This window comes from Rattus norvegicus, chromosome 6 (genome assembly GCF_036323735.1).
Source record: "Rattus norvegicus strain BN/NHsdMcwi chromosome 6, GRCr8, whole genome shotgun sequence".
In the NCBI taxonomy this organism is placed as follows: Eukaryota; Metazoa; Chordata; class Mammalia; order Rodentia; family Muridae; genus Rattus; species Rattus norvegicus.
In genome coordinates, this window is record NC_086024.1 from 12565619 (window position 1) to 12591219 (window position 25601).

Here is a 25601-nt window from a genome sequence, read left to right on the forward strand (position 1 = left end):
ACCCCTGAAAGAAAAGCTAGCCAGCCAATGGCAAGAAAGAGCACAATAAACAACACTTTAAAGACCAGGTTAAATTTTCAATTATCTTCACACCAAAATTTATACGTATGAAATGAAACTGCCCATCTTAACAGTAATTTTCAAAAGAAGACCCACGAAGCCACTAAGGTACTCTCTCTCCAGAGGCCCTGGGAAAAAGTCCACCGTACCAGGATGACTCTGCTGGCTCAGTCATTTCTATTTTAGTCACACCCTGCTGTGAACACAGTTCTACCCTCCACTTAAATGCCATACTGGCCTGGAGAGAGAATTCAGCAGACTGGGGTCTGATTTCCAGCACCCACATAGGACTCCCCACTGTGTATAACTCCAGTCAGGGGATCCTAGGCCCTTGTCTGGGACCCCACAGGCACCAGGCATGATGTGGTGTATATATGTATGCAGGTCAAACACTCATAAAACAAGCAATAAAAATTAAATTTCATGTAAGTTGGGGAGGGTGGAGCACTTTCTGTCTCTCTTGACTCCTGTTCGAAGGTCTGTTGATGTCACTTTGTGGAGCTATAGTCCATTTCTGTTCAGCTTTCATGGACATTCTAATGCGCCCTGGGATAATAGAATATTTTAAATGTCGGCGCCATGGTTTCAATTTTAAGCTCACACCCATGAGCAATTCTCCCTCATATCCTGACCAACAGTGGGCACTGCCACTTAAAATTGTGATCAGGTCTTGAGGAGGGTGTAGTAGGCAGTACACTTACATAGGTTAATTGGGGAAGTCTGTGTATCCCTGGCTGCCCCAGAACTCACCATGCTCAGAGGTCTGCTTACCTCTACCCTCGAGCGCTAAGGTAAAAAGGTGTGTGTGTGCCACCATGCCCAGCTCTAGAAGCCTTTTGTGTTTACCTTTTCTCTTAGGTGAAGTGATCTTTACTGATACAATTCACTAACATGACTATTCATGTCCACTGGATGGCTTCGGTGTGCGTCCAGGACAAACAAACACTGAACCCGGCAGCTACCACTTCCCCAGCCCCAACCACAGCTCCCTACTCCACCTGTGCAGACTCATCGTACAGACTAACATGGGTGCACTCCGGTGACTGCTGTCTGTCTTTCAGCACACTTTCAAGACTCAGCCCAGTCTTTCCCATGTTACTTGGTTTCTTAACACGAATAGACTATTTCATACATCCAGACCACACTTTAACATACTCTCACCCACTGTTAGGACGCTGGACCTTTGGATCAAATGAAAAATGAAACCGTTGGTGTCTGTGTGGTCATTTGGTTGTATTTTTCTCTCTCTTAGATGTATAGCCAGGGTAGGAAGCACAGGTTTTTACTGTTTGAGGGCTGGCGTGTGAGTGCCCTCTCTCTACTCCCTTGCCAATCCTCACCAGACTCTAACCATCCCCCATGGTGAGGCGGTTCCTGTAGCTCTCCCTTCCTTCCTTCCTCCCTCAGCTCTGGCCCTTCTCCCTGGCCCATCACCCAATTACTTTGGAAAGATATATATTCAGATATATACACAGGGTCTCACTACATAGATCAGGCTAGCCTCCTCCGTACTGGGATCAAAGGTGAGTGCTACCCCACTAGGCTTTTTTTTTTTAATTATGTACTGTGTGTGTGCAGATCTTCAAGGCCTCTGTTTTGACATTCGTTATCTGTACAAGGTCTACAGGTAAATGTTAGAGTAAATGTATACAAAAGTCATAATGCAAGAAATGCAAGGTACCCCAAATCTAGAAACTACATGATTTTATTTATAAAATTCAGCATAGTGCTCAAAGTTGTCCATGCCCATTTAAACGGTACTCAGCTATAGACCGTCATGTTTCAAGTATCACTAAATACTTCAGCACACTGCTCCCCGGGTTCTGGTGTTAAGTACTACAGGAAACAGCAGGGTAAGGGCGAGCTCTCCCTACTGGCTTCGCTCCACTGTCCTCTCACGGAGCCTTTACCCGTGAGATGATTTCATTTACAAAGCTGTTGTTCTTCGCCAGCACCTCAGCTTTCAGTTGCTTCAGCTTCACTGAGACGCTCTCCTCCGACAAGTCAGTGAAGGGCACTTGCTTGACCTTGGACAGGAACTCCAGAATAATCTTCTCACCTTGCTGAAAAACACATGTTCCAAAGTCATTACAGTATATTCATGTGTGTGTGTGTGTGTGTGTGTGACACGAGTCCATGGGGGCCTTGGATGCCAGGGTTGGATCTCCTGGTGCTGGATTTACAGATGATCATAGCCCCCTGACGTGGGTGGCTGGGAACCAAACACCAGGCTTCTGGGAAAGCGGTAAGTGCTCTTTCCCACTGGGCCACCTCTCCAGCACAAGCAATGAACTCTTTCTCTAATTTTAATCTAAACGTGCTTTAGATGTTTAACAAACATTTTTATCACGGGTAAGCAATTTTGAGAATCTCAAAGTCCTTGGTTGCTATGAACTTTTCCAGAGCAAGCTATTTATAAGACATTTCTATTGTAATTTTAGATGACAAGGGATTGAGTAGCTCTTAAGTGATTTACTGACACGGAATTTAATCTTGGGGAAAATTTTAGGGAAGAAACAGTGACATTCTCTTCCAAGCACACAAATGGCGTATGTGCATGGAACACTCCCATTTTCATTTACTGTTCAATGCGGTACCAAGGAACACGGTTACAACTTTTGGGGCAGATTCCTAACTCACAGTCTTCATCTAAAAATGAGGATACCAATATTAGCAGCTTCACACACTTGTTGCAGGGATACAAAGACTTAGAGCATGTCTAAGCACACGTCAGGACTATGTAGTTTATTACAGCATGTGAAGAACTAAATGGCCCATTTCACACAGGAGAATCACCTGGTACCCACATGTCGTGTAGACAACAGGCAAGTACTGAACAGGCAAGAAGCACATAATATCCAACAGGAAAAGCAAATACTTCTCCACTTAAAATCACATGAGGAGCTGGCAAGCCTAGTCACCTAAATCTGATCTCCGAGACCTACATGGTGGATAGCAACAGAGAACTGATCCCTGAAAACTGTCCTCTGACATGTGCTGCGAGACAAGCAAACAAACCAAGGAAACACAAACCTTCTCTTCCCCCACCCGTCACTCAGGGAAAGTCAAGCTCCAGCACTGTAAGGATAAAAATGTACTGTCTGAAAAACAGAAGACCAGAAGCCTATACTAATGACAGTAAGAGTGCGTGGTCTCCTTTAGCAAACTTTTCACACATGTCTTATACTAACACAAGTGTACAGTTTCCGTTTTCTTGGAAACCAGGACTCCCGTAACACAGTCCTGCTGAATCCCAGTCATCAGGACCTGTGAGTTTGACATATGAAGGGAAGTAAGGATACAAAACCATTCTATGCCCAGGAGGGCAACCTTCCACATCTAAAATTATGAGCAAGTTAGGATAGTTTTCCTTTTTGTATAACAACTATCTATCCTTTCAGAAAGAAAAAAAAAAGGCCCACTGAGTAAAAGCTACAAACATGCCAAGTAAAAGTCTGTCACAATGTGTGCCCACTGTAAGGCCTGTCACAATGTGTGCCCACTGTAAGGCCTGTCACAATGTGTGCCCCTGTATGGTCTGTCACAATGTGTGCCCACTGTAAGGTTTGTCACAATGTGTGCCCCTGTATGGTCTGTTACAATGTATGCCCCTGTAAGGTCTGTCACAATGTGTGCCCCTGCACGATCTGTCACAATGCATGCCCACTGTATGGTCTGTCACAATGAGTGCCCCTGTATGGTCTGTCACAATGTATGCCCCTGTAAGGTCTGTCACAATGTGTGTATGGTCTGTCACAGTGTATGCCCCTGTAAGGTCTGTCACAATGTGTGTATGGTCTGTCACAGTGTATGCCCCTGTAAGGTCTGTCACAATGTGTGTATGGTCTGTCACAGTGTATGCCCCTGTAAGGTCTGTCACAATGTGTGTATGGTCTGTCACAGTGTATGCCCCTGTAAGGTCTGTCACAATGTGTGCCCCTGTATGATCTGTCACAATGTATGCCTCTGTAAGGTCTGTCAGTGTATGCTCCTATAAGGTCTGTCACAATATATGCCCCTATAAGGTCTGTCACAATGTATGCCCCTGTAAGGTCTGTCACAATGTATGCCCCTGTAAGGTCTGTCACAATGTATGCCCCTGTATGGTCTGTCACAATGTATGCCCCAGTAAGGTCTGTCACAATGTGTGCCCACTGTATGGTCTGTCACAATGTGTGCCCACTGTAAGGTCTGTCACAATGTATGCCCCTGTAAGGTCTGTCACAATGTATGCCCCAGTAAGGTCTGTCACAATGTATGCCCCAGTAAGGTCTGTCACAATGTGTGCCCACTGTAAGGTCTGTCACAATGTATGCCCCTGTAAGGTCTGTGACAATGTATGCCCCTGTAAGGTCTGTCACAATGTATGCCCCAGTAAGGTCTGTCACAATGTATGCCCCAGTAAGGTCTGTCACAATGTGTGCCCACTGTATGGTCTGTCACAATGTGTGCCCACTGTAAGGTCTGTCACAATGTGTGCCCCTGTAAGGTCTGTGACAATGTATGCCCCTGTAAGGTCTGTCACAATGTATGCTCCAGTAAGGTCTGTCACAATATATGCCCTGGTAAGGTCTGTCACAATGTGTGCCCCTGTATGGTCTGTCACAATGTACGGCACTGTAAGGTCTGTCACAATGTGTGCCCCTGTAAGGTCTGTCACAGTGTACGGCACTGTAAGGTCTGTCACAATGTGTGCCCCTGTAAGGTCTGTCACAGTGTACGGCACTGTGAAGCTGCCAGGACGAGGCAGCAGTGAAGTTCTTTATTACTGTGCAAGCCTGTGGTTGTTAAAAAGAAACAAGTTAGAGTAGAGATACTCTGCAGCACTGTGTGAACATCTAAATCTGACCCCTTACCTACAGAGAAGGCTCAACAGAAGATCCAGTTCTGGTAACAAACACTGCCCACCCACGATCAGCTCTCCTCAGAAAGTCGAAGACACACACTGCTCTTACTGCTCACACACATTCTAAATAGCATGGAGCTCGAACCGTGTTTGCTGCTGGTGTCACACTTATCAAATGACATCTATAGCTTTAAGAATTAAATCTAGGGGTTGGGGATTTAGCTCAGTGGTAGAGCGCTTGCCTAGCAAGCGCAAGGCCCTGGGTTCGGTCCCCAGCTCCAAAAAAAAGAAAAAAGGAAAGAATTAAATCTAGATGCACACTTGTTTACATTATTCACTCTTTACTCCCATTACCATATCTAGAACTTTCGGTGGTGTTCTGGGAGGGAAGTGAGTGAGTGTGTGTGTGTGTGAGACAGAAACTAGACCCGCAGATTCCTGCATGCTAAGCAGGTGCTCTACACAGGAATATATTCCAGCTCCAACCTTCCTTCATAGGAAGAATGGTACAGATATGGGAAAGGGAGGAGAGGGAGGGACAGAGGAAGGGAGGGAAAGGAAGAGGCTGAGAGGTTTAGTGGTTCCCATGTTTAATCCCAGCATTCTGGAGGCAAAGGCAGGCAGATTTCTACAAGTTCAGGGTCATCTAGGTCTCAACAGTGAGTTGTAGATCAGCCAGAGCTATATGGTGAGACCTTACCTCAAACAACAACAACCCAGGGATGGAGTTTTGGTTATGCTGAGAAATATGAGCCAGTAAGAATGACCGGAAAGTGAATACTGCAGTCCTACGGGGAAAGTCGTGACCCGCAAGGACACAGAGGTCCTGTGACTCACGGCCCCCAACCCACCTCTCTTTCCAGGCAGCGCCTCTTTGCAGCTGGCTGGGTTTCATCGTGTCCCTGTGAGGTCCCAATGCTCTGAAACTCCTCAAGCTCCAGAGCCTTCTGCTTGGCGCACTCTATCACATGCCTAGGGAAATTAGCGAGTTCAGCCACATGAATCCCGAAACTCTGATCACAGACACCTACAGAGACAGGGGTGGAGTGGGGGGAGGAGGAAAGAAACAGCACTTATGTAAATAGAATATCCTGCTTATTGCCTCATTGGAAAATGTAATAACTTTATATTTCAAATACGTTAGCCAAATGGTTCAGAGCACTTCAGATAAACCTTTTAACCAACCACCAACAATGAGACTCACACCCTCGCTTGTTCTGCCTTACTGCAAACCAGCAGTGGTGAAAGGACCTGAGTAACAAACGAACTTAGGACACAGCCGTGTGTAGGCACGAGTGACACTGCGTGGCACAGCTGCACCTCGGCTGTGCCCCAACTGTTTAAAGCAAACTAGTTCTCTTGCCCACCCCATGCTTTCCATCTAGAGCTGGAATTTGGAGCAAACAAGAGTAAACCACAGTCAACCCACGTCAAGTCCCACAATGGGCGGGCCGGTGAACGTACTCTTTCTATCCAGGCCAGACTCACGTAGCCCATAAGTATTCGGAAACCACTTCTGTGTTACACAACACACAAATAACGTACAGGCAGAACAGTGTCAGGCTGAAGGCCAGATCTACTACAGTATCAATAATGCGGACATAGTGACTCTAACTCCCGCTGAGGCAAAACTAAGAAGGACAGCATCAAGACATGTGGACAGTAATAAAACAGAAGTACTTTCATGGGACTCAATATAGACACGTGAAAACCCCTATCTGAACCAATCATCCACGATACAGAAACTCCTGATGGAGGGTAGCACCCCTGATTCTGTAATCTGAGCGGTGTTAGACCCACGGTCACCAGCCTTTCTGAAAGGACGCCACACCAGAGGATAGCAGACTCCAGAGCCACTGGACTCATCAGGTCTAAAGGCCACAAAAGGCCAGAAAGATGGCTGCCTCAGGTTAAATCGTAGAGTCGTCTAGGACACTGGTTCAGTTCTCAGCACCTGGATTGGGTGGTCACAACTCCAGTTTGAGGAGGGTCCATACCCTCTTCTAGACTCCGTGTATTGTGTGCACCGACCTCCACACAAGGCACAATACACTAATTAAAAAGAAAATAGAGGGGCTGGGGATTTAGCTCAGTGGTAGAGCGCTTACCTAGGAAGCGCAAGGCCCTGGGTTCGATCCCCAGCTCCGAAAAAAAGAACAAAAAAAAAAAAAGAAAATAGATCCTTTGAAAGATGTCAGTATAGTCCCCTACAATCAGAGCTGTAATAAACTAAGCTCCCTGTACCCCCTTTATTATTTTGATAAAGATAATGTATATTGCTTGTCTCTAGACTAGAAAGCCAGAGGTGAACTATGTTCTTAAAAACCTAAGACCAGGGGTTGGGGATTTAGCTCAGTGGTAGAGCGCTTGCCTAGCAAGCACAAGGCCCTGGGTTCGGTCCCCAGGTCCGAAAAAAAGAAAAGAAAAACAAACAAACAAACAAAAAAAAAAAAAACAAAAACAAAAACAAAAACCTAAGACCATAAAGACGATTAATGCCACCGGAGAGTAAAGGATGCACCAACACTGCTTCAGACCCACGTCCCACGCCGAGCTGAGCAGCTCACCTGTTTTCACTTGGTAAAGCATAGTCAGGGTCTCTTCGGTAGTCAGCGCTGTGACGTGGAGATTGTTAACGGTTGGTATCTGACTGGCCAAAGCGGTAAGTTCATGAAAATGGGTGGCAAACATGCAAAAGGCACCAATCTTCGTTGCGATGTACTCCGATATGGCCCATGCTAACCCAAAGCCGTCGTATGTAGAGGTTCCTCTTCCCAGCTCATCAATGATTATTAAGGAATCTTTGGTTGCCGACCTGAAATGCATAATCACATGACAGAGAGTGTAGTCCAGGGGTCACCATGGCAGAGGGGACAGAGACGAAAAGAGCCAGAGGTTGTGGATATCTGTAGCACAGTACTATTTGTTAAACTCAAAGCAGTAGAACATATAAATCACACTAGTGGGTTTGGTAGGTTTTCATGTGTGAACCACGCTCCCGTTCCTCCCTCTCCCTCCCCCCCTCTTTGAGATAGGGTCTGTCTTTTCGGTCCTAGCTATCCTAGAGTTCATTACACAGACCAGGCTGGCCTCGAACTCACAAATATTCACCTTCACCTGCCTCTGCTTCTGCCTCTGCCTCCCAGGTGCTGAGATTAAAGGCAAGCAACCATCACCCCCAGGTTCCAATCAGCTTTTTAAGATAGAATACAGTCAGTTCACAGGCAAACAAACACTGAACTAAGAATGCCCGTGGCTTATTATAGACAAATCTGCAAATGTGTTTCATACAAAACAGGGCCACACTTTCAGGGAACTAGGAGACATACCTGAGGATAGAAGCAGTTTCCAGCATTTCAGCCATGAATGTGGAGACGCCTTTCAGTTGACTGTCACCAGCCCCGACTCGAGCCAAGATGCAATCCACAATGGACACCTCTGCTGACTCACACGGCACAAAACACCCAATTTGGGCCATGAGCACAATCACCCCCGTCTGACGGATGTATGTTGACTTTCCTCCCATATTGGGACCTAGAATGGTGTATATGCAAGGTCACTGATTTCTTCTACTAACAATTAAGCTACTACTAGTCCAAAATTACAACTGACAATTACTTAAGTCGTAATGATATACAAATCAGACACCCACCCACAGGCCATCAAAAAACATGCATGAACACTGTCCACACAGCACCAAATGCAGTTTTCTTACCATTTCATCAGACAAGCCCACACAGAGCCCTCTAACAGGACAGTAGTCATAAAGCAACACAGCTGAGTTCAGCTTCGCCGTGGGCTACCACAGACATATGGCCCCTGGCTCACAGGCACCTACAGGCTCATCGAATGATGTCGCGCAGACCCAACTGACCACTCAGCGACTGTACTCATCAATAAATGGCTAGTTATCAGTAACCAGTCTGGGCAAACTCCTCTAATCACTTAAAAACTCATGCAACATGACCCTTCTTTTGGCAAATGTACAATTTACTCGTGTGGGTTGGGTTAACATTTAAATACCCACTTAGGAAAATGACAGGATGTGGCTGTAATTCCCACACTGTGACTCCCTATTGTTTTCTAGTCTCTGGTCCTAGTCACTGTCTCAGAATAGCCAAGCCACCGTTTAAAAGAGGAAGAACGCATGCCTGTCTTACATGCTGGCCCAGGCTTAAGCTTTCCCAGAAGACAAACCCTACCATACCTCCAAGGACTGGCTCTGGAGTCAGTGCCTGAGTTCTATATCCATACATTATCTCCTAAACTTTAGCCACCCCCAAAAGTCTGCCTTCCTTCCAATCAGGATCTGAATGTATGATCACCCAGAGCAATACACTCTTTAATGCCAGAGAGAGAGACTTGCCTCATCAACTTAAAGCATACTTCCACTCCATCATTAGGAAGAGAAAAAAAAAAAATTTTTTTTTTTTTACCAGTAATGATGTGGAACATCTGTTTATCTTTTTCAAAGTGCACATCGTTTGGAATAAATGCAACGTCATCTTGAACTTCAACACAAGCATGCCTGGAGGCTTTCAATATAATTCTTCCTTTTCCTTTCTCCAAGATGACCGGTCGCACGTAGGGGACAGGAGCTGCGTTTGACACATGAGCAAAACTAACGACGGCATCTAAGTGAGCTAGCACGTCATTGAGCGTCTGCATTGGCTCCACGTAGCCTGAAGAAACACAACACAGTAAAATAGACCCTTATAATAGACCAGCTCAAGGCCATTTAAAAAACTAACAAGTTTGCTATAACAATCTGAAAAGCCCTGAAACTCAACATCACCGGTGTTAAATGTTTCATTATATCTGTCCAAGCTTGGTAAACAGACAGCAAGGTCTTTCCTTACAGAAATCCCAATCAACTAGTGAAAAGCACATCCCCTAAAGTTGGGAAGGTTAGGAAAGCATGACAACACGGTTAAGATCACAGGAGAGCTGTGGTGGCCATGTTACCTTCAATCCCAGCACTCAGGAGGCAGAAGCAGGAGGATCTTGAAGTTCAAGGCCAGCCTGGTCTACAGAGTGAGTTCCAAGACAGTCAAGGAGCCAAGGGTGTTCAGAGAAACCATGTCTTGAAAACTCACAAAACCATTATTAAAAAAAAAAAAAAAAAACTATCATAAGCAACAGGCAAGCACAGATTCCAAGAATATAGGCAGTTTCACTGTCAAGTCAGCATGCACAGCAGGATTTCAGTGAGGGGATCCCTTGTGCCCACACAGCACATTCAAGACTCCACTGTGTCACAGCATTGGAGCCAAAGCTACCACACAAACCTACCTGATTCTAAGGCTGCATAAACCGTGTGACGGCAACAAGGGTCAGAGTCAAAGAACAGTCTCTGTGCTAATGGAGTGCAGTGCTGCCTGCCTGCCTCCTAATTTCTGGATTATCCATGGCTTTGTGTTTAAACGGCTGGAATCTTGACTTTGCAATTTTGTCTTTTTAGATATGTTGGGTGACTGTGTGAACTCAGAGAGGTCTCCTGCTGCTGCCTCCCGAGTGATGAGATTAAGGGTGTGTGTACCATGCCCACACTACTTACTGTTCATTCCCTTTCCACATAAAAGTAATGTCCTGTTAATAACAACTAACTTTTTTTTTTTTTTTCGGAGCTGGGGACCGAACCCAGGGCCTTGCGCTTCCTAGGCAAGCGCTCTACCACTGAGCTAAATCCCCAACCCCGATAACAACTAACTTTTAAATGCCTACATAAAATAATCATCTCATCATATTATAAAACCATGTTTTGTCCTGTTTTGTAACCTAACAGCGATCCACCTGTCTCTGCCTCCACAGTGCTGGGATCAGAGCGTGTACTGCTAGGATTGGTGGTGGACACGCTCTATTTACAGTTGGGCTATCCTCCCACTCCTTATTACAACCCTTACACTTGTTAAGATCCCAACCACACCAGGGCTGCAGAGACGGCTCAGTGGTTAAAAAGACTGGCTGTCCCTGCGGAAGACCTGAGCTCAGTTCCTGGCAGCCACACCAGGTAGCGCACAATTGCCTGCATCTCCAATGCCCTCTTCTGGCCTCTGCAGACACTTGCACGTATGCGGTGCGTACGACTGCAGTCTCAACACTTAGGAGTTGGAAGCACGAGGGTTATGAACTCAAAGCTAGCCTGCAATGTTTAAGGCTGTCTCAAACAAAACAGAAATGAAACAAAATAAAATTTTTAAAATTAAAAAAATTAGGCATTTAGGTATTGTGACATGGGCTCACCTTTAGGGGCAGTCGGATTTTTCCTTCCACCATGCAGGGGCTGGGATGAAACCCCAGGTCACACAGTCTAAAGCAACCACCCCTACCCACTATGCCATTTCATAAGCCCTATAATATTTTTAGAGCATTTTTTTTCAACTTTGAGACTAGCCTGGGCCAAAATCGGAGCCCATGGAGAGGGACAGAAGGAGAAAAGAAGGAAAATCTAATTTTATAAGAAGTTTGCATAAAAATCAGTTGATCTCAAGTATAAAGCTCTTGATTCAAAGGTTAAAACCCAGAGCCTTAACTACCCGGTGATGAACAGTTTTTGTTTTGTTTTTCTGAGGAAGATTCGTCATTGAAATAAACAGTATTTTATTAACAGGGCTCTTTAAAATGCAAATTAGATTCAAGTGCACAAATCAACTAGATTATTGTGCTTCCGTTACTTGCATCCCAGAGCGGAAGCTCAGCCTTCACAGAGCGCCCATCCACACACACGGGTGTTAAAACAGAACTTAAGTTCTGTCCTTCTGACTTAGCAGAACTAAAGCGTGCAGACAGCTTTCTAAAAGATTCACCACGCCCAGATAACTTAGCTCACAGCCCACAGAGAAAGGCCGTCTTCCCGCCTTTTCCTAGAACATGATGGTGGTATCACAGCCCCATTCTCAGCCACACCTCTGCCTTGGAGTCAGTCAGTGGCTGGGCCTTTGACTTGGTTGTTTGTCCCTGTGAGTCTTCCTTAATCTTGGACAGAGGCTGTCCTTTATGCTTCTTGAAAGGAACATTTGTAAAGAGTCCATGCATGAAGAAGAACACCCCTCAGTCCATATTTGTCTAATGCTTTCCTGTTCTCACGGCAGGTTAATGTTTGGGGCTGGAACACTCCAGTATGCTGTGGCTCTGAGTCACCTGGGCGCGTGCCATCTGTCCCAGTCACTGCTGTACCTTCCGTCTGGATGTAAGTTCATGTCTAGGTCCCCAGCCTAACACACTACTACCTACCCTGAGCTAAACATATTCACCCATTCTACAGGCAAGTAATGCATACCGCCAAGTCACACGCTTGCCCTTTAAGCACAAAAACAACACCTCCAGGGCTGTGCCGAGAACAGACTGAAAGCCTGTAAAGCAGCACACAGATCACCATCAGCTTTGCGTGTGTGGTCCGCACTTGCTTTACAGTGACACTTACTTCCAAACCCTACAGTGTGACCCAGGCAATGACTTAAAACAAACACTGAACAGTGGCTCACACCTTCAGTCTCCGTACTTGAGAGGATGAAAAGCAAGGGAGGACTTCGAGTAAGAATTAGAGACTAGCGGGGTTGGGGATTTAGCTCAGTGGTAGAGCGCTTGCCTAGCAAACGCAAGGCCCTGGGTTCGATCCCCAGCTCCGAAAAAAAGAAAAAGGAAAAAAAAAAAAGAATTAGAGACTAGCTACAGCACAGAAAGGGCCTTCCTTTAAAAAAAAAAGATGGGCTGGAGAGACGGTTAGAGTCAGCGGTTAGGAACACTGACTGCTCTTCCAGGGTCCCGAGTTCAATTTCCAGCAACCACATGGTGGCTCACACCCATCTGTGATGAGGTCCAGTGCCTCTCCTGGTGTCTGAAGACAGTGACAGTGAACTCACATACATGAAACAAATAACTCTTAAAAAAGAAAAGGTAAGAAAAAGCCCTAAAAGCCAGTGAGATGGCCGAGCCACTTGAGTACTTCAGTTCACTCCCAGGACCCACGAGGGATGTGAAGAGAGAACCCAGGTTAAACAGAAGAAAACTATCCTCACACATGCGACGCTTTTCCATTAGGAAAACCAGGACACAGTCAAACATTTTATGCACTACCAAGTTTACCTGAGGAAATATTGACGATTTCTTTAACAATGGCATCCTGGGCCTCCTCATACTCTCCTTTGTTCTTAGTGTATTCTTCATTTAAAGAAGACAATTCACTGCAAGCAAATCAAATCATTATTAAAAGTATCAAAGTGCCTGCCAGAAGTCACATGCATTACATAAATATATCCAGATTTGTCTTATAAAGCATAAGAACAATGAAAATTACAGGTTAAAATAAAAAGTGCTTTAGAAAACTGAAAGCAGACTTAGCAAAAAATGCTGACATCAAAGAAAAGGGATGACCATGGCTGGTGAGGCTCACGGCAAGTTCAATCTCAAGGGCACACAGGACAGGAGAAGACGGTCATCCTCTGGCCTCCACATGCACAGTGCATGTGTCCCCCTACACACACTCACACAACATAACTAAATGTAGACCTTTTAAAAGAGAAAAGTAACTAAGAGGAAAACATGGGACTCAGGGAAGTAGACCAAACTAGCTGGTCAAGACGACAATTTTGAACCTGGCCATGGGCCTAAAACAGCACAGAAAGATTACTATGGAATACGCAAATAAAGGAATTGAAGAAACGGCATGAGCATGTCACAGACCGAGACTCCTGCAGAAGAGGCAGGCTGGTGCCAGGTCACATGCGCTCCTTCAGAGAGATCCTACCCCAAGCAACAGACACAAAGACTGTCTTCCCCGGCTGGGCCGTCTCCTTTAAATAACGTGAAATAGATCAAAATAATGACCATCTCTGTCCGTTAGAGGCACTTCCCCCTGGGTTCTGCTTTAATTATTTTTTGTCTGTTTATTTTTCTTAAAAGATTTATTTCTATTATTTTAAACTGTTTAAAAAGTATTTGTGTCTGCAGAAGAGTGTGTATATAAGCGTGCAGATGTTTGCAGAGGCCAGAGACCGTGGATCTCCTGGAGCTGGGGTTAGAGGTGGCCATGAGCTGCCTGATGTAGGTGCTGGGACTTGAACTCTGGACCTGGTAGAGCAGTTAGCATTCTTAAATGCTGAGCCATCTCTCCGGCCCCTCCTTCCTATTTCTAGGAAAATTTTGGTACCATCTATCACGTAGAAAGAAAGCCCTGCTGTTTGAATTAAGCGTATGGTAGGTCAGTTTAAGGAGATATTTCACAGACTTCCTGAGGCCGTTACTGTGCTGCAGCTACTTCATGTTCGTACTGAAAACCTTTCCCTGGGTCAGGGGTCACCTGAGGCCAGGAGGTTTTTGACAGAACTTATTCATAGGAAGGAAAGGTTATTTCTAAAAGTCCCACGGGAAGAGCCTTACCTTCCTTCTGTACTGTTCTGGGACCTGTGGCCTCCTCGCTTTAACTCTTTAGTATTCCCATACAGAAAACATATATATGGGGTCCACTCTTGGCTGTGTATTTTTTTGAGTGTATGGGTGTTTTGTCTTGTGTGTGTGTGTGTGTGTGTGTGTGTGTGTGTGTGTGTGTGTATGCATGCGTGCTCTGTGTGTGCCTGTTGCCCTTGACAGCCAGAGTGCCTGTCAGACCCGCTGGGACTGGAGTTAGCAGACAATTGTGGGACAGCACGTGGGTGAACCTGGTCTTCTAGAGCAGCTCTTAGCACTGAGCCGTCTGTCTCTCCAGCTTCTGGCAGTGCTCGAAGTCACTGCAATCCTCCAGCCTCCTTGGAACTGGGCCCACAGGAACAAGTACCCGTCCTGGCTAACAGTGCTGAAAAATCTACTAGCTTCTTGGAAGAAAGCAAAACATGGCTCTCGGTTGAAAGCTTTTCAAACAGTGAACAATAAAATAAAGTAAAACCTCTTTGTCAATCAAAGCCATGAAGCTTAAGAGAATAGCAGGCTCCGGACCTGTTGGTGAATTTAACGCCATTCTTCTGGATATCCACGGTGCTGAAGTTCTTGTTGTTGCGGAGGACTTTCTCTTCCTTGCAGGTTACACGAAAGTAATACCCAAACTGTGCACTGGAGTCCAATTTAATCTGTTTGCCAGGGTCCAATCCTTTATGATAAAAAGAAAAAACTTAGGTAATAAATACATGAAGCCACTTTTCAGTGTAAATGATCAAAAACCATCTAATTAGTACAACATACTTCTTACAAGACAACATACAACATACTAGAAATCAGGATTAGCTCACTGGGAAAGGTTCAAATCCCACTTCACTGGGAAACTGTATAATATTCCTATGGAAACCTTAACCTCTCATATACATGCTGGCTCCTGACAGGGGAGAAGCTGCTTTTCATATGCGTGAACCCACCCAAGATGGCGGTGGTGGGGAGCACATGCTGTTTCAGATGTTGGAGGTCTATGAAAATGGGTATAGAAGGCCCTTGCTTATGGAGTTTTGCCTAAGATTTCTCATCTATTTTTCCTCACTTTATCTATTTGTGTATGGAGTGTGTGGAATCGTGTGCCGTGACTCAGTGGCTCAACATGGAGCTCAGAGGAGAAATCATGTGAGCCAGGTTCCCCACTCAGGAGTTGGGCTGCTCACCGCCCAGGCCAAACTCCTCTTTTTAACCAAAGCACGTCTGAAGCCTAGGGTAAAACTAAAAGCGGGCAAACGCAGTTTCTAAACCAAAATCTGACTCTGACAAGAATTTCACAGAGAGAGTAATGATTTGCTAGCTAAACTTTCTATACCTAAGATCTGTCAAATTTTCTATCACAGCCTCTGCTCATAATTTTACTCAAAGTAATTATTACACCACACTAAAAAAAAAAAAAAAAAATACTAGATACAGGACTAGTCTGAGCAAAGCTCGTGCCCTCTCGGGGTGAAAAGAGAAAGGACTGGGGGACATGGGGACACAGGGCAGCCTCACCAAGACCCCGCGCTGCACTTATTAAGGTGGACTGCATCTTCTTCTCCAGACCATCCATGACTTCTCTTAGCTCACTCAGGTTAGGATCAAATGAAGGTTTTACAAGGAATTCGTGGTTCTCCACCTACAAGAGGAACAAACAAACGGTTGAAGATAGACCTCACGAAGCTATTTCTTCTACCTGTGTCCATCTGGCTAACGCTGGCAGGAACGACCATCCCTAACACATTCAGCTAACACTGTGAGTAGCCTTCTACGTGTTGACAGATTTCAATAGGAACTTAAAGATACACAGGAATTGCCCATGGAAGCAGACCCACAGACCATGGCGTGGCTGTCCAGTTACCTTGTTTACAGTTCCTCAGGTAGTGCTAAAGAAAGGGCCAGTCGTCAGAGCCATCACCACACTGTGCTTTCTCCAAACCAAAGATCTGCCTGAAGAGCCTCAAAAGCCCCAACTCAGCACAGCACTCCACGCCCAGCACCTCCTCCAAAACACCTCTTAGAAATCTGTATCTAGGGGGCTGGAGGGATGGCTCAGCGGTTAAGAGCACTGACTGCGCTTCCTGAGGTCCTGAATTCAATTCCCAGCAACCACATGGTGGCTCACACCCATCTGTGATGAGATCTGATGCCCTCTTCTGGTGTGTCTGAGGACAGCTGCAGTGTACTCACATACATAAAATCAATAATCTGTATCTAGCTAGTGCAGGCAAGGTGGCTCATGGGTAAAAGAACTCATGACTGCCAAGTGTGGCGATCTGAGTCCCATCCCTGGAGCCCATGTGGTACAGGGTGAAAAATGACACACCAGAGTTGTCCTCTGTAGCTGTGCCATGAATGGTATACTTGCACCGCCCTTCCACAAATAAACACGTGTATGTGTATACACGTTCAAAATCTGTGGTGGCATTTGTCCTTAATCCTAACACTTAGAAGGCAGAGGCACGAGAATCTCTCTGTGACTCAAAGTCAGCCTGGTCTACTCAGTAGGTTCCAGACCAGCCAAGGTTACATAGGAACACGATAACTAAACATGAACGAATGAACGAACCAACGACCTGAAAATTTTTCTTCAAACTGAAGTTCAGCTGAGGCCCCAGTTTACAAGACAGATAACTTGTGAGCACTTTCTAAACTCAAAGCTGCAGTGACCACATAAAAACCAGACACGGCTTTGCGCTCCTGTAACTCCCAGAAGCAGGAGGACAGATAGATCCCTAGAGCTCATACATATATACCACACCCACACAGCAAAATCAGTAAACACAATTCAGCTGGGCATGGCAGCACACCTTCATCTCACTGCCTGGGAGGGAGAGGCAGGGAGAACCGGAGTTCTCGGTCATCCAGGACTGTATACAAAGTTGGAGCACAGTTGTGGGTACATGAGACCCTGCCTCAAACCCCTAAAGCTCATCAACATTTCATGACTTGTTTGTTTGTTTGTTTGTTTGTTTGTTTTTGAGACAGGATTTTTTCTGTGTAGCCCAGGCTGTCCTGAAACTCATTTTTTCGACCAGGCTGGCTTCGAACTCACAGAGACCTGCCTGCCTCCACCTCTCCAGTGCACATCAACATCCAGCTCAAAGTGTCATGACTTAATGACACATTTTAGAGGAGAGTGAATGCTGGGGTCAGCCATGGCACTCTTAGGCGCTGTCTCTGTAAGCTGCTCCAACGCTACTACTGCTGTGGGGACAGCGCTCACAGTCTGGTTGCAGACGGGCACTGAACCTGGAACTGCTGAGCTCTGCTGCTGGAATACTTGGGAGTCGAGGTGTGTGGCACCATGTCTGCCTATTTTATTATTAACCAGCAAGAGAGTGTGATGAAAACTGGATCTCATTTTTAAAAGCACATACATGGAATTTAAGTCTTTATTATGCAGACTTTTAAAAAGACAACTGATTTGAGCATTAAGGGAATTGGTCCCTAGTCAAGGAGCAAACCATGGAGACAGAGAGACTCAAATGTTCATGGCTCTTCAAGCCTAGTGACTGCTCTTTTATTTTTTTTTAAAGCAAATGACTAAAATTTAAACAAATAAAGTTACAAAAGAACATTTAAAAAAGAAGTCTATCTGTACCAGGCATTAAAAGTTATTAAATAGACAATTATACATAAAAGCTTAATATGAGAGTGAGTCAGTTTTCTAAAACGGGTCGACAGAAACACATTCACTAAATAAGGCTGAGATAAACTGCTCCTAATTATCATCCACTTAATCAGAGCACATCTTCACATTCCCAAAGTGAACTACACAGGAGAAAAAACCAAATTACAGAAAGCTAGCGGAAAGTGAGTCAAATATTTAAAATAAAGCATGTTCCAGATATATGAAATATTAAAAGCTAAAATTCTGAGTAGATGTTTTTAAAGATGAAAAGTATTCCACAGCTTAACCAAAAATATAAACACGTAAAAGCTTTTTGTCGGGGCACTTCTCTGCATATCAGGAAAGTACTAGGGTCATCAGAGAGCAGGCATAAGCACCTAAAATGAGCAGTAGAGAACAGAGGAAAATGCTGTAATAAAGGACATGAATATTTAAACAGCCTTGAGCTCTCCCCATGCAGGCAGCCATTCCAGCAGCTTTTCTCCTGCTTCCTGCCCCCACCTAAGAAAAGAAACTGCAGATGCTAGGGAGGCTTCCTGAACTACATAGGCACAGCCACGCCTTTGGAGAGTGAAGTTGGTAGATGCTTAAAAAGAACGGTGGCTAGACACATCGACACACATCTCACTAATCCCACCCTTCGGAGGACAGAAACAGGCAGATCTCTGGGCTCAAGGCCAGCCTTGTCTACAGGGAGAGTTCCAAGACAGCCAAAGCTACACAGACAAACCCTGTCTTGAAACACAAAACACACAAAAAAGGTAGGGGCAGGGCAAAATGCAATGAGACTTGGATGTGTTTACTCTGACACAGCTCTTCTACCAGAAATTTATGGAAATGATGAAACAGAAGCAAAATAAACATACAGGCTAGATAAAGCCTCCACAGTTTCCTGATAAAGCCTCCAGACAGTTCTCTTTACATAACTCATCGATAGAACAGAGTACTAATACTCGGTTAAACATATAATGAAGATTATCCAGAAATAAGGATCAATTGCAGGGGAGAAGAAATCCCAGTGCTGTCAAGAAAGACTGGAAGTGTGCTACATTATGTAAGTTGCTTCTCCCAGGGCAGAGGCAAAGCAGGGGCCAGGCCAAGTTCCCCTCCTCAAGCCCACCGTATAGAAAAGTGACGATGAGGCAAAGCCTCGAATCCTTCTCCAGATGAGAAAAGGCCGTCCAAAGGCTGCTGGAAGACTGTGGAGACGGAGCTGGGCAGCTAACAGCCCTCACAGAGGACCCAAGTTCAGCTCCTGCGCTCACGGCATCCACATGGAGGATCACATGGGGCTCAGACCACCTGTAACTATAGTTCTAGAGGACGCCATGTTTCTTCTGACCTTCTCTGGCCCCTGCACCTGCATGCTGTACATACACACTGAGGCGCACATAAATAAAGTATGTAGAAATACATGTTTAAAACAAAAATAGAGAAAGAGCTGCAGGGGGAAATGACTTGGCCTTTCATGTGGCTGAAATAAATGTGGCTAAAGGAAGCACATCCCATAGGCATCCTCGGCGAGCAGCCTGCCACTCGCCCACATGGGGCTCAGAACTTTAGTCACTGTTTTTCAAACAGTACCACCTACCTCGGCACTAAAACGAGCCACTGGATCAGCAAAGGTGGCAGGCAGGCAGGCAGGCAGGCAGGCAGGCAGGCAGGCAGGCAGACAGACAGACAGACAGACAGAGAGACAAGCAAGGAGCTCGTAGTGGGATAAAAGACTGAGAAAGGTAAGGCTGGACCTTAGCCAAGTCACTAAAGGACTCACCGATACACCAGAGACGGTCTGAAATCACATTACCAATTCTGAAAGAGTAGAAAACCTTTATAGAGGACGCACAGCAAAAGATGAAGAAATTAGAAAACAAATAAATATAAAAGATACTAAGATTTTCTAGGTTTTATATGTTTTCATATTTTATGATGTGAGTGATTTGCCTGGTGGTACCTACCGTGTGTGCTTTGGTGACCTTGGAGGTCAGAAAAGTACATGGGGTCCCCTGGGACTGGATATGATCTGCCATGCCTTGTGGGTGCCGGAGACCAAAGCTGGGTCCTTACAAGCACAAGTACACGATCTGCTGAGCCAACTCTCTAGCCCAGGGTATTTTTTAGATAATTACGTTATAAAAGCCCCACTACCCCAGAAGTATTAGATAAAATATTATAAGCAAGCTTTTCCAAACATCAGTTGGAGAAAAATTCCATCTAACGAACGCCAAGTGAAGACTTTCCAACATAAAACCAGGGAGACTATTTCAATGTCTGCTTCATGCCAGACATGGTTCCCAAGCCTGTAATCCCAGCATTCTGGAGGCCAAGGCAGTAACTCTCTGTACATGAGGCCAAACTTGCCTCTCTATACATAGCCAGTTCCAGGATGGTCTGGTGAGACCTATTAATTAGTGATTGATGAGGGAGGGCCCAGTCCATTGTGGACAGTGCCATCCCTAGGCTAGTGGTCCTGTGTTCTATAAAAAAGCAGGCTGAGCAAGCCATGACTGGCCAGCTAGTGAGGCCCTCCATGGCCTCTGCATCCGCTCCTGCCTCCAGGTTCCTGCCCTGTTTGAGTTCCTGCTCTGACTTCCCTCAAAGATGTGAAGTGTAAGCCACATGAGCCTGTCGCTCCCAAGTGTTCTGGTCCCGGTGCTTTGTACAGCAACGGTAACTCTCACTGTGCCTCAGCAACAAGGAGGCCTTGCATCCGTCCCCCCTGGAGGAGGAGGAGCGAAGGCAGAACACCCTCCACCCTGACCATGGAGTCTGGATGCTAGGCACTGGCTTTTTATGGCCCTTGTTTCTACTGTGATCAAAACTATTGGGTTTCTTTTTGTTTTGTTTTGTTTTGTTTTTAGCAAAGCAACCTTCCTAGCTTCCCTCAGAACCAGACATGGGGTTCTAAATCAATCCAAGCCAAGAGAATGGGAACAAAAGTTATGTGTACCACTTCCAAAATAAATGACACATTTCAGCTGGCTGGAAAGAGTCACCTTCATCTGAAGATGAAAATGGGACAGTGGTGAAACAGCCCAGAGCCACATCCCCGCCACAGGAGCTGCTCGCCTGTCCTACTCCTGGTACTGACCCCCAGGCTGTCGTGGTGAAAACTTCTAATCTCAGTAAAAACACCACAGAACACTTCCATTCTTGTTTGCTTTTCTTCTTTAAGCCACCAGCATTCACTTGTGCATCTTGTTTTAAGTTCATTCATCCCGATAGATCTGGAAAGCCCCAGGCTGAGCTGAGAAGGAGTCCAGAAAGCTTCCCTGCAGCTGGAGGGGTGCACACGCCTTTAATCCCAACACTAAGTGGGCCAGTGACTCTGGGAGCTAAGCTGGTCGAGGACGGGGAAGAAGCACACGATTCACACAAAGTTCAGCTAAGTGAGAACTGACTATCCACACATGTAAAGTGCACGAGGAAACAAGCCACCAGACATACATGCACATGCATGTACAAATACAAAGGTTCAACAAGACACAGTGCACAACCAAGGACCCAAGAGAAAACGTGAGGCAGAGCCCAGAGGCAGAGCATACAGACCACCATGCACAGTATCTGAGGTTCCTTCCCCAGCACCAAACAAACTTCAATTAATTAACTTTAGATATGGAAATTTAAATATTTAAGACATTTAGGGAAATATTAAAAAATACCTACTACTTAAGATAGTAGGAAGCTAAAATTGAACTGACTGAGTGAATGAATGAGTGAGTGAGTGAATGAATATGCACATACAATCCCTGGAAGAAATACTGACCGACAAGAGGGGGCATTGACAATGGCAGAAGGCCCAGCCTGTGTTCAACTGTAGTCCAGGAAAGAGAAAGGAAGAACAAGAGCAGGATTCAACTCGTTTTGGTGGCTGCTTGTCACCTGAGCTTGTCACCAGAGAAGAGGGAACCCCAGCAGTGAGAACCTGCCCCTAAGGGCTGACCACGGGAGGATGGCGATTGTGTAAGGGCCCTGCCCACTGTGGGTGGTGCCATCCCTAGACAGTAGCCTGAGGTATATAAGAAAGTAAACTGAGCTGGTGAGAAGGAGCACCTCAGTAAAGTCCACTCCTCCACAGCCTACAGTGATCTGTGAGGTGAAACAGACCCTTGGTCATGCATGGTCTTTATCACAGCAGCAGGGGGCACGCACGCTAAGACACTGTTATACTCCAGAGTTAAGCAGAGATATGAACTGGCTGTAGAGACGCAGCAAGCAAGCTCAGCTGGAGAAAGCCACGCAAGTACAGTGATTCAGATTAACTCCCATGATGCAGACAGTGGGAAAAACTGACTCCTGGGGAATCCCAACCACCTCTAACGCTAGTTCTAGGGGACATAAAGCCCTCTTCCGGTTTCCTCAAATACCTGCATGCACATAGAAAACACACACACACACACACACACACACACACACACACACACACAGCGCGCTGGCTGATCTTCCAGAGGATCCAGGTTCAATTCCCAGCACCCACATGACAGCTCACAACTGCTTGTAATTCTAGTCCTAGAGGATCTGACACCTTCACACAGACAAAACACCAATGCACATGAAATAAAAATGAATTAAAAGATAAAGAAAAAAGAAAACAAGGAAGTGAAGGGCCCTAGGGGCTTTTACCAGCCTTATACCCACCGCCTCAGGCCAAGGCTAGGCCAAGTTCCATTCTCCACCCACAGGTCTCAGGAGGAGCAGGGATGTTCTTGAAAACTGCAGAATGTACTGATAGTCGCCTGACCCTCTGGTCCCAGATAGAGTTCAAATGCATGTCATATGCTTGCTAGTGAATAGATTCAAAGGTCAATATGCTTAGCCAATAAGTTTAAACTGTAACCTTGCTGATGTTACCTGTACCCCTAAAAAGTATAAAAACTGCTTGTTATAGACATTCGGGGTTGCCTTCTAGTCACTCCCTACGAGGGGCTGATAAAGAGTAAACCCTAGAAAATCCCGTGGGGAAGAAAGCTGACCATCCAGGAGTGCAGACATCCTGAGACCGCAGGACAGACTGCCACGTCTGCACACCTCTGCCCACATCCCTGGTCCAAGGGGAAACTGCAGAGTGCCTCTGGACACAGGGAATAGGAACCAACAGCCGCCAGTACCCACAGTTCTGGTGTGTGCCCAGGACCGAACTGAACCAGACAAACAGCAACCTGCACCCAAATCCCATGGGGGAGAGAGCTGGACCCTCAGAAGTGTGGACACTCCTGAGAAGTCAGAGGAGACTATCCTCTGCCCACAGCCCAGACCCAAGAGGGAATCGCATAGTGCCAACTGTGCCCGCTGGGTGCAAGGACCTAGGAGCAATCCCTGATTCCTGCCAGCGCCTAGAGCTGGAAGGCAGTCTTCAGGAGCACTGACACACCTGAAATCAGAACACGTGTTCTCAGGAAAAGCTGAAAGAAAACAGGAAAGCATTTCTACAGGAATGTTGACACAGAGGCCTACAGCAGGGCCAAGTCACTCCCAGAAACAGCAAGACAAGCAAACACCAGAGACAACCCCAATGGCTAGAGGCAAGCGCAGGAACCTAAGCAACAGACACCAAGACTACTTGGCATCATCAGAGCCCAGACCTCCCACCAAAGAAAATACTGGATATTCAAACACACCGGAAAAGCAAGATTTAGATTTAAAATCACATTTTTTGATAATGATGGAGAACTTTAAGAAACACATAAAGAATTCCCTTAAAAAAATGCAGGAAAATACAAGTAAACAAGTAGAAGCCCTTAGAAAGGAAACACAAAAATCCCAACACAATCAAACAGGTGAACGAATTGAAAATGGAAATAGAAGCAATAAAGAATGTACAAAGGTAAACAACCCTGGATATAGAAAACCAAAGGAAGAGACAAGGAGCCGTAGATACAAGCATCACCGACAGAATACAATAGATAGAAGAGAGAATCTCAGGGGCAGAAGATACCATAGAAATCATTGACACAACCATCAAAGATAATGTAAAACACAAAAAGCTACTGGCCCAAAACATACAGAAAATCCAGGACACAATGAGAAGATCAAACCTAAGGATAATAGGTATAGAAGAGAGTGAAGACTCCCAGCTCAAAGGACCAGTAAATATCTTCAACAAAATCATAGAAGAAAACTTCCCTAACCTAAAAAAAGAGATGCCCATAAACATACAAGAAGCCTACAGAACTCCAAATAGATTGGACCAGAAAAGAAACTCCTCCCATCATATAATAGTCAAAATACCAAATGCACAAAACAAAGAAAGAACATTAAAAGCAGTAAGGGTCAAGTGACTATAAAGGCAGACCTATAAGAATTACACCAGAGACTATGAAAGCCAGAAGATTCTAATGTCATACAGACCCTAAGAGAACACAAATGCCAGCCCAGGTTACTGTATCCAGCAAAACTCTCAATTAACATAGATGGAGAAACCAAGATATTCCAGGACAAAACCAAATTTACGCAATATCTTTCTACGAATCCAGTCCTACAAAGGATAATAGATGGAAAACTCCAATACAAGGTGAAAGACCCCAGCTTAGCAGCAGTAACGCCATTTTGCAAGGCTGTACTTAAGATGACTGGTTCAGAGAAAGGTTAAAACACTGAGTACAAAGCGGCTGCCAAGCAGGATGTGTTTGGTTGAAGGCCTGGCAACAGGACGACTGTGGTTGAGCACCTGACAATGAAAAAAGCCCCGGGAGAGGTCCCACACCCTGGTGGGGGGCCGAGTCAGTCGTTATGTTCCAAGAAGGTAGCTAAGAAACTTGCCCCCGGGCTGAACCCTTGGGGGGCCGAGTCAGCCGTTATGTTTCAGGAAGGTAGCTAGGAAACTTGCCCCCGGGCTGAACCCTTGGGGGGCCGAGTCAGCCGTTATGTTTCAAGAAGGTAGCTAGGAAACTTGCCCCCGGGCTAAACCCTTGCCATATTAGAATCCACCAATTATATCCCTGTAACCATGCATCTGCTTCTGTATGCTTGCTTCTGCTCCCCAAAATCCTATAAAAGCCCATCCTTGGTTCTGTGGGGCGCGCCAGTCCCCCGAGTGACTGAAGCGCCCGCAGGTGCCTGTGCCTGTGTATCCCGACAATAAACCAAATCCTCTTGCTGATTGCATCCTGTGGTGTCTCGGTCTGGTCTTTGGAGTTAGAGGGTCTCCATCCCGAGGGAAAGTTCTCCCTGAGAGCTTTTCAAAGGAAGGAAACCACACCGTACAGAAACCAAGAATATAATTTCCTTGCGATGAAACCAAAAGAGAGACAAACAAGCATAATTCCACGTCTAACAACGAAAATAATAGGAAGCAACAATCACTATTCCTTAATATCTCTCAACATCAACAGACTCAATACCCCAATAAAAAGGCATAGACTAACAGACTGGATACGTAAAGAGGACCCAGCATTTTGCTGCATGCGGGAAACATACCTCAGAGACAAAGACAGACACTACCTCAGAGTAAATGGCTGGAAAACAACTTTCCAAGCAAATGGTCCAAAGAAACAAGTTTGAGTTGCCATTCTAATATCAAATAAAATTGACTTTCAACCAAAAGTCATTAAAAAAGATAAGAACACTTCATATTCATCAAAGGAAAAATCCACCAAGATGAACTCTCAATTCTAAATATCTATGCTTCAAATGCAAGGGCACCTACAATCATAAAAGAAATCTGAC

The 25601-nt window shown here is 45.5% G+C and overlaps 1 protein-coding gene across 2 annotated transcripts in view; it reads right to left on the reverse strand.

The window, feature by feature from the left end:
- Positions 1–1749: 1749 nt before the first annotated feature.
- The window catches only part of Msh2 (mutS homolog 2), a 59167-nt gene continuing 35315 nt past the window's right edge, over positions 1750–25601 (reverse strand). Inside the window, exons 9-16 of one of the 2 annotated variants that reach the window (XM_039112994.2) lie at positions 15818–15941; positions 14837–14987; positions 12992–13089; positions 9343–9504; positions 8236–8440; positions 7474–7721; positions 5758–5933; positions 1750–2123 (exon numbers count right to left, since the gene is read on the reverse strand). In XM_039112994.2, coding sequence (XP_038968922.1) covers positions 1956–2123; positions 5758–5933; positions 7474–7721; positions 8236–8440; positions 9343–9504; positions 12992–13089; positions 14837–14987; positions 15818–15941 — 1332 coding nt within the window. In that variant the 3' untranslated portion in view covers positions 1750–1955. Of the gene's footprint in view, positions 2124–5757; positions 5934–7473; positions 7722–8235; positions 8441–9342; positions 9589–12991; positions 13090–14836; positions 14988–15817; positions 15942–25601 lie in introns of both variants that reach the window. The other variant, NM_031058.2, reaches the window with a different exon arrangement.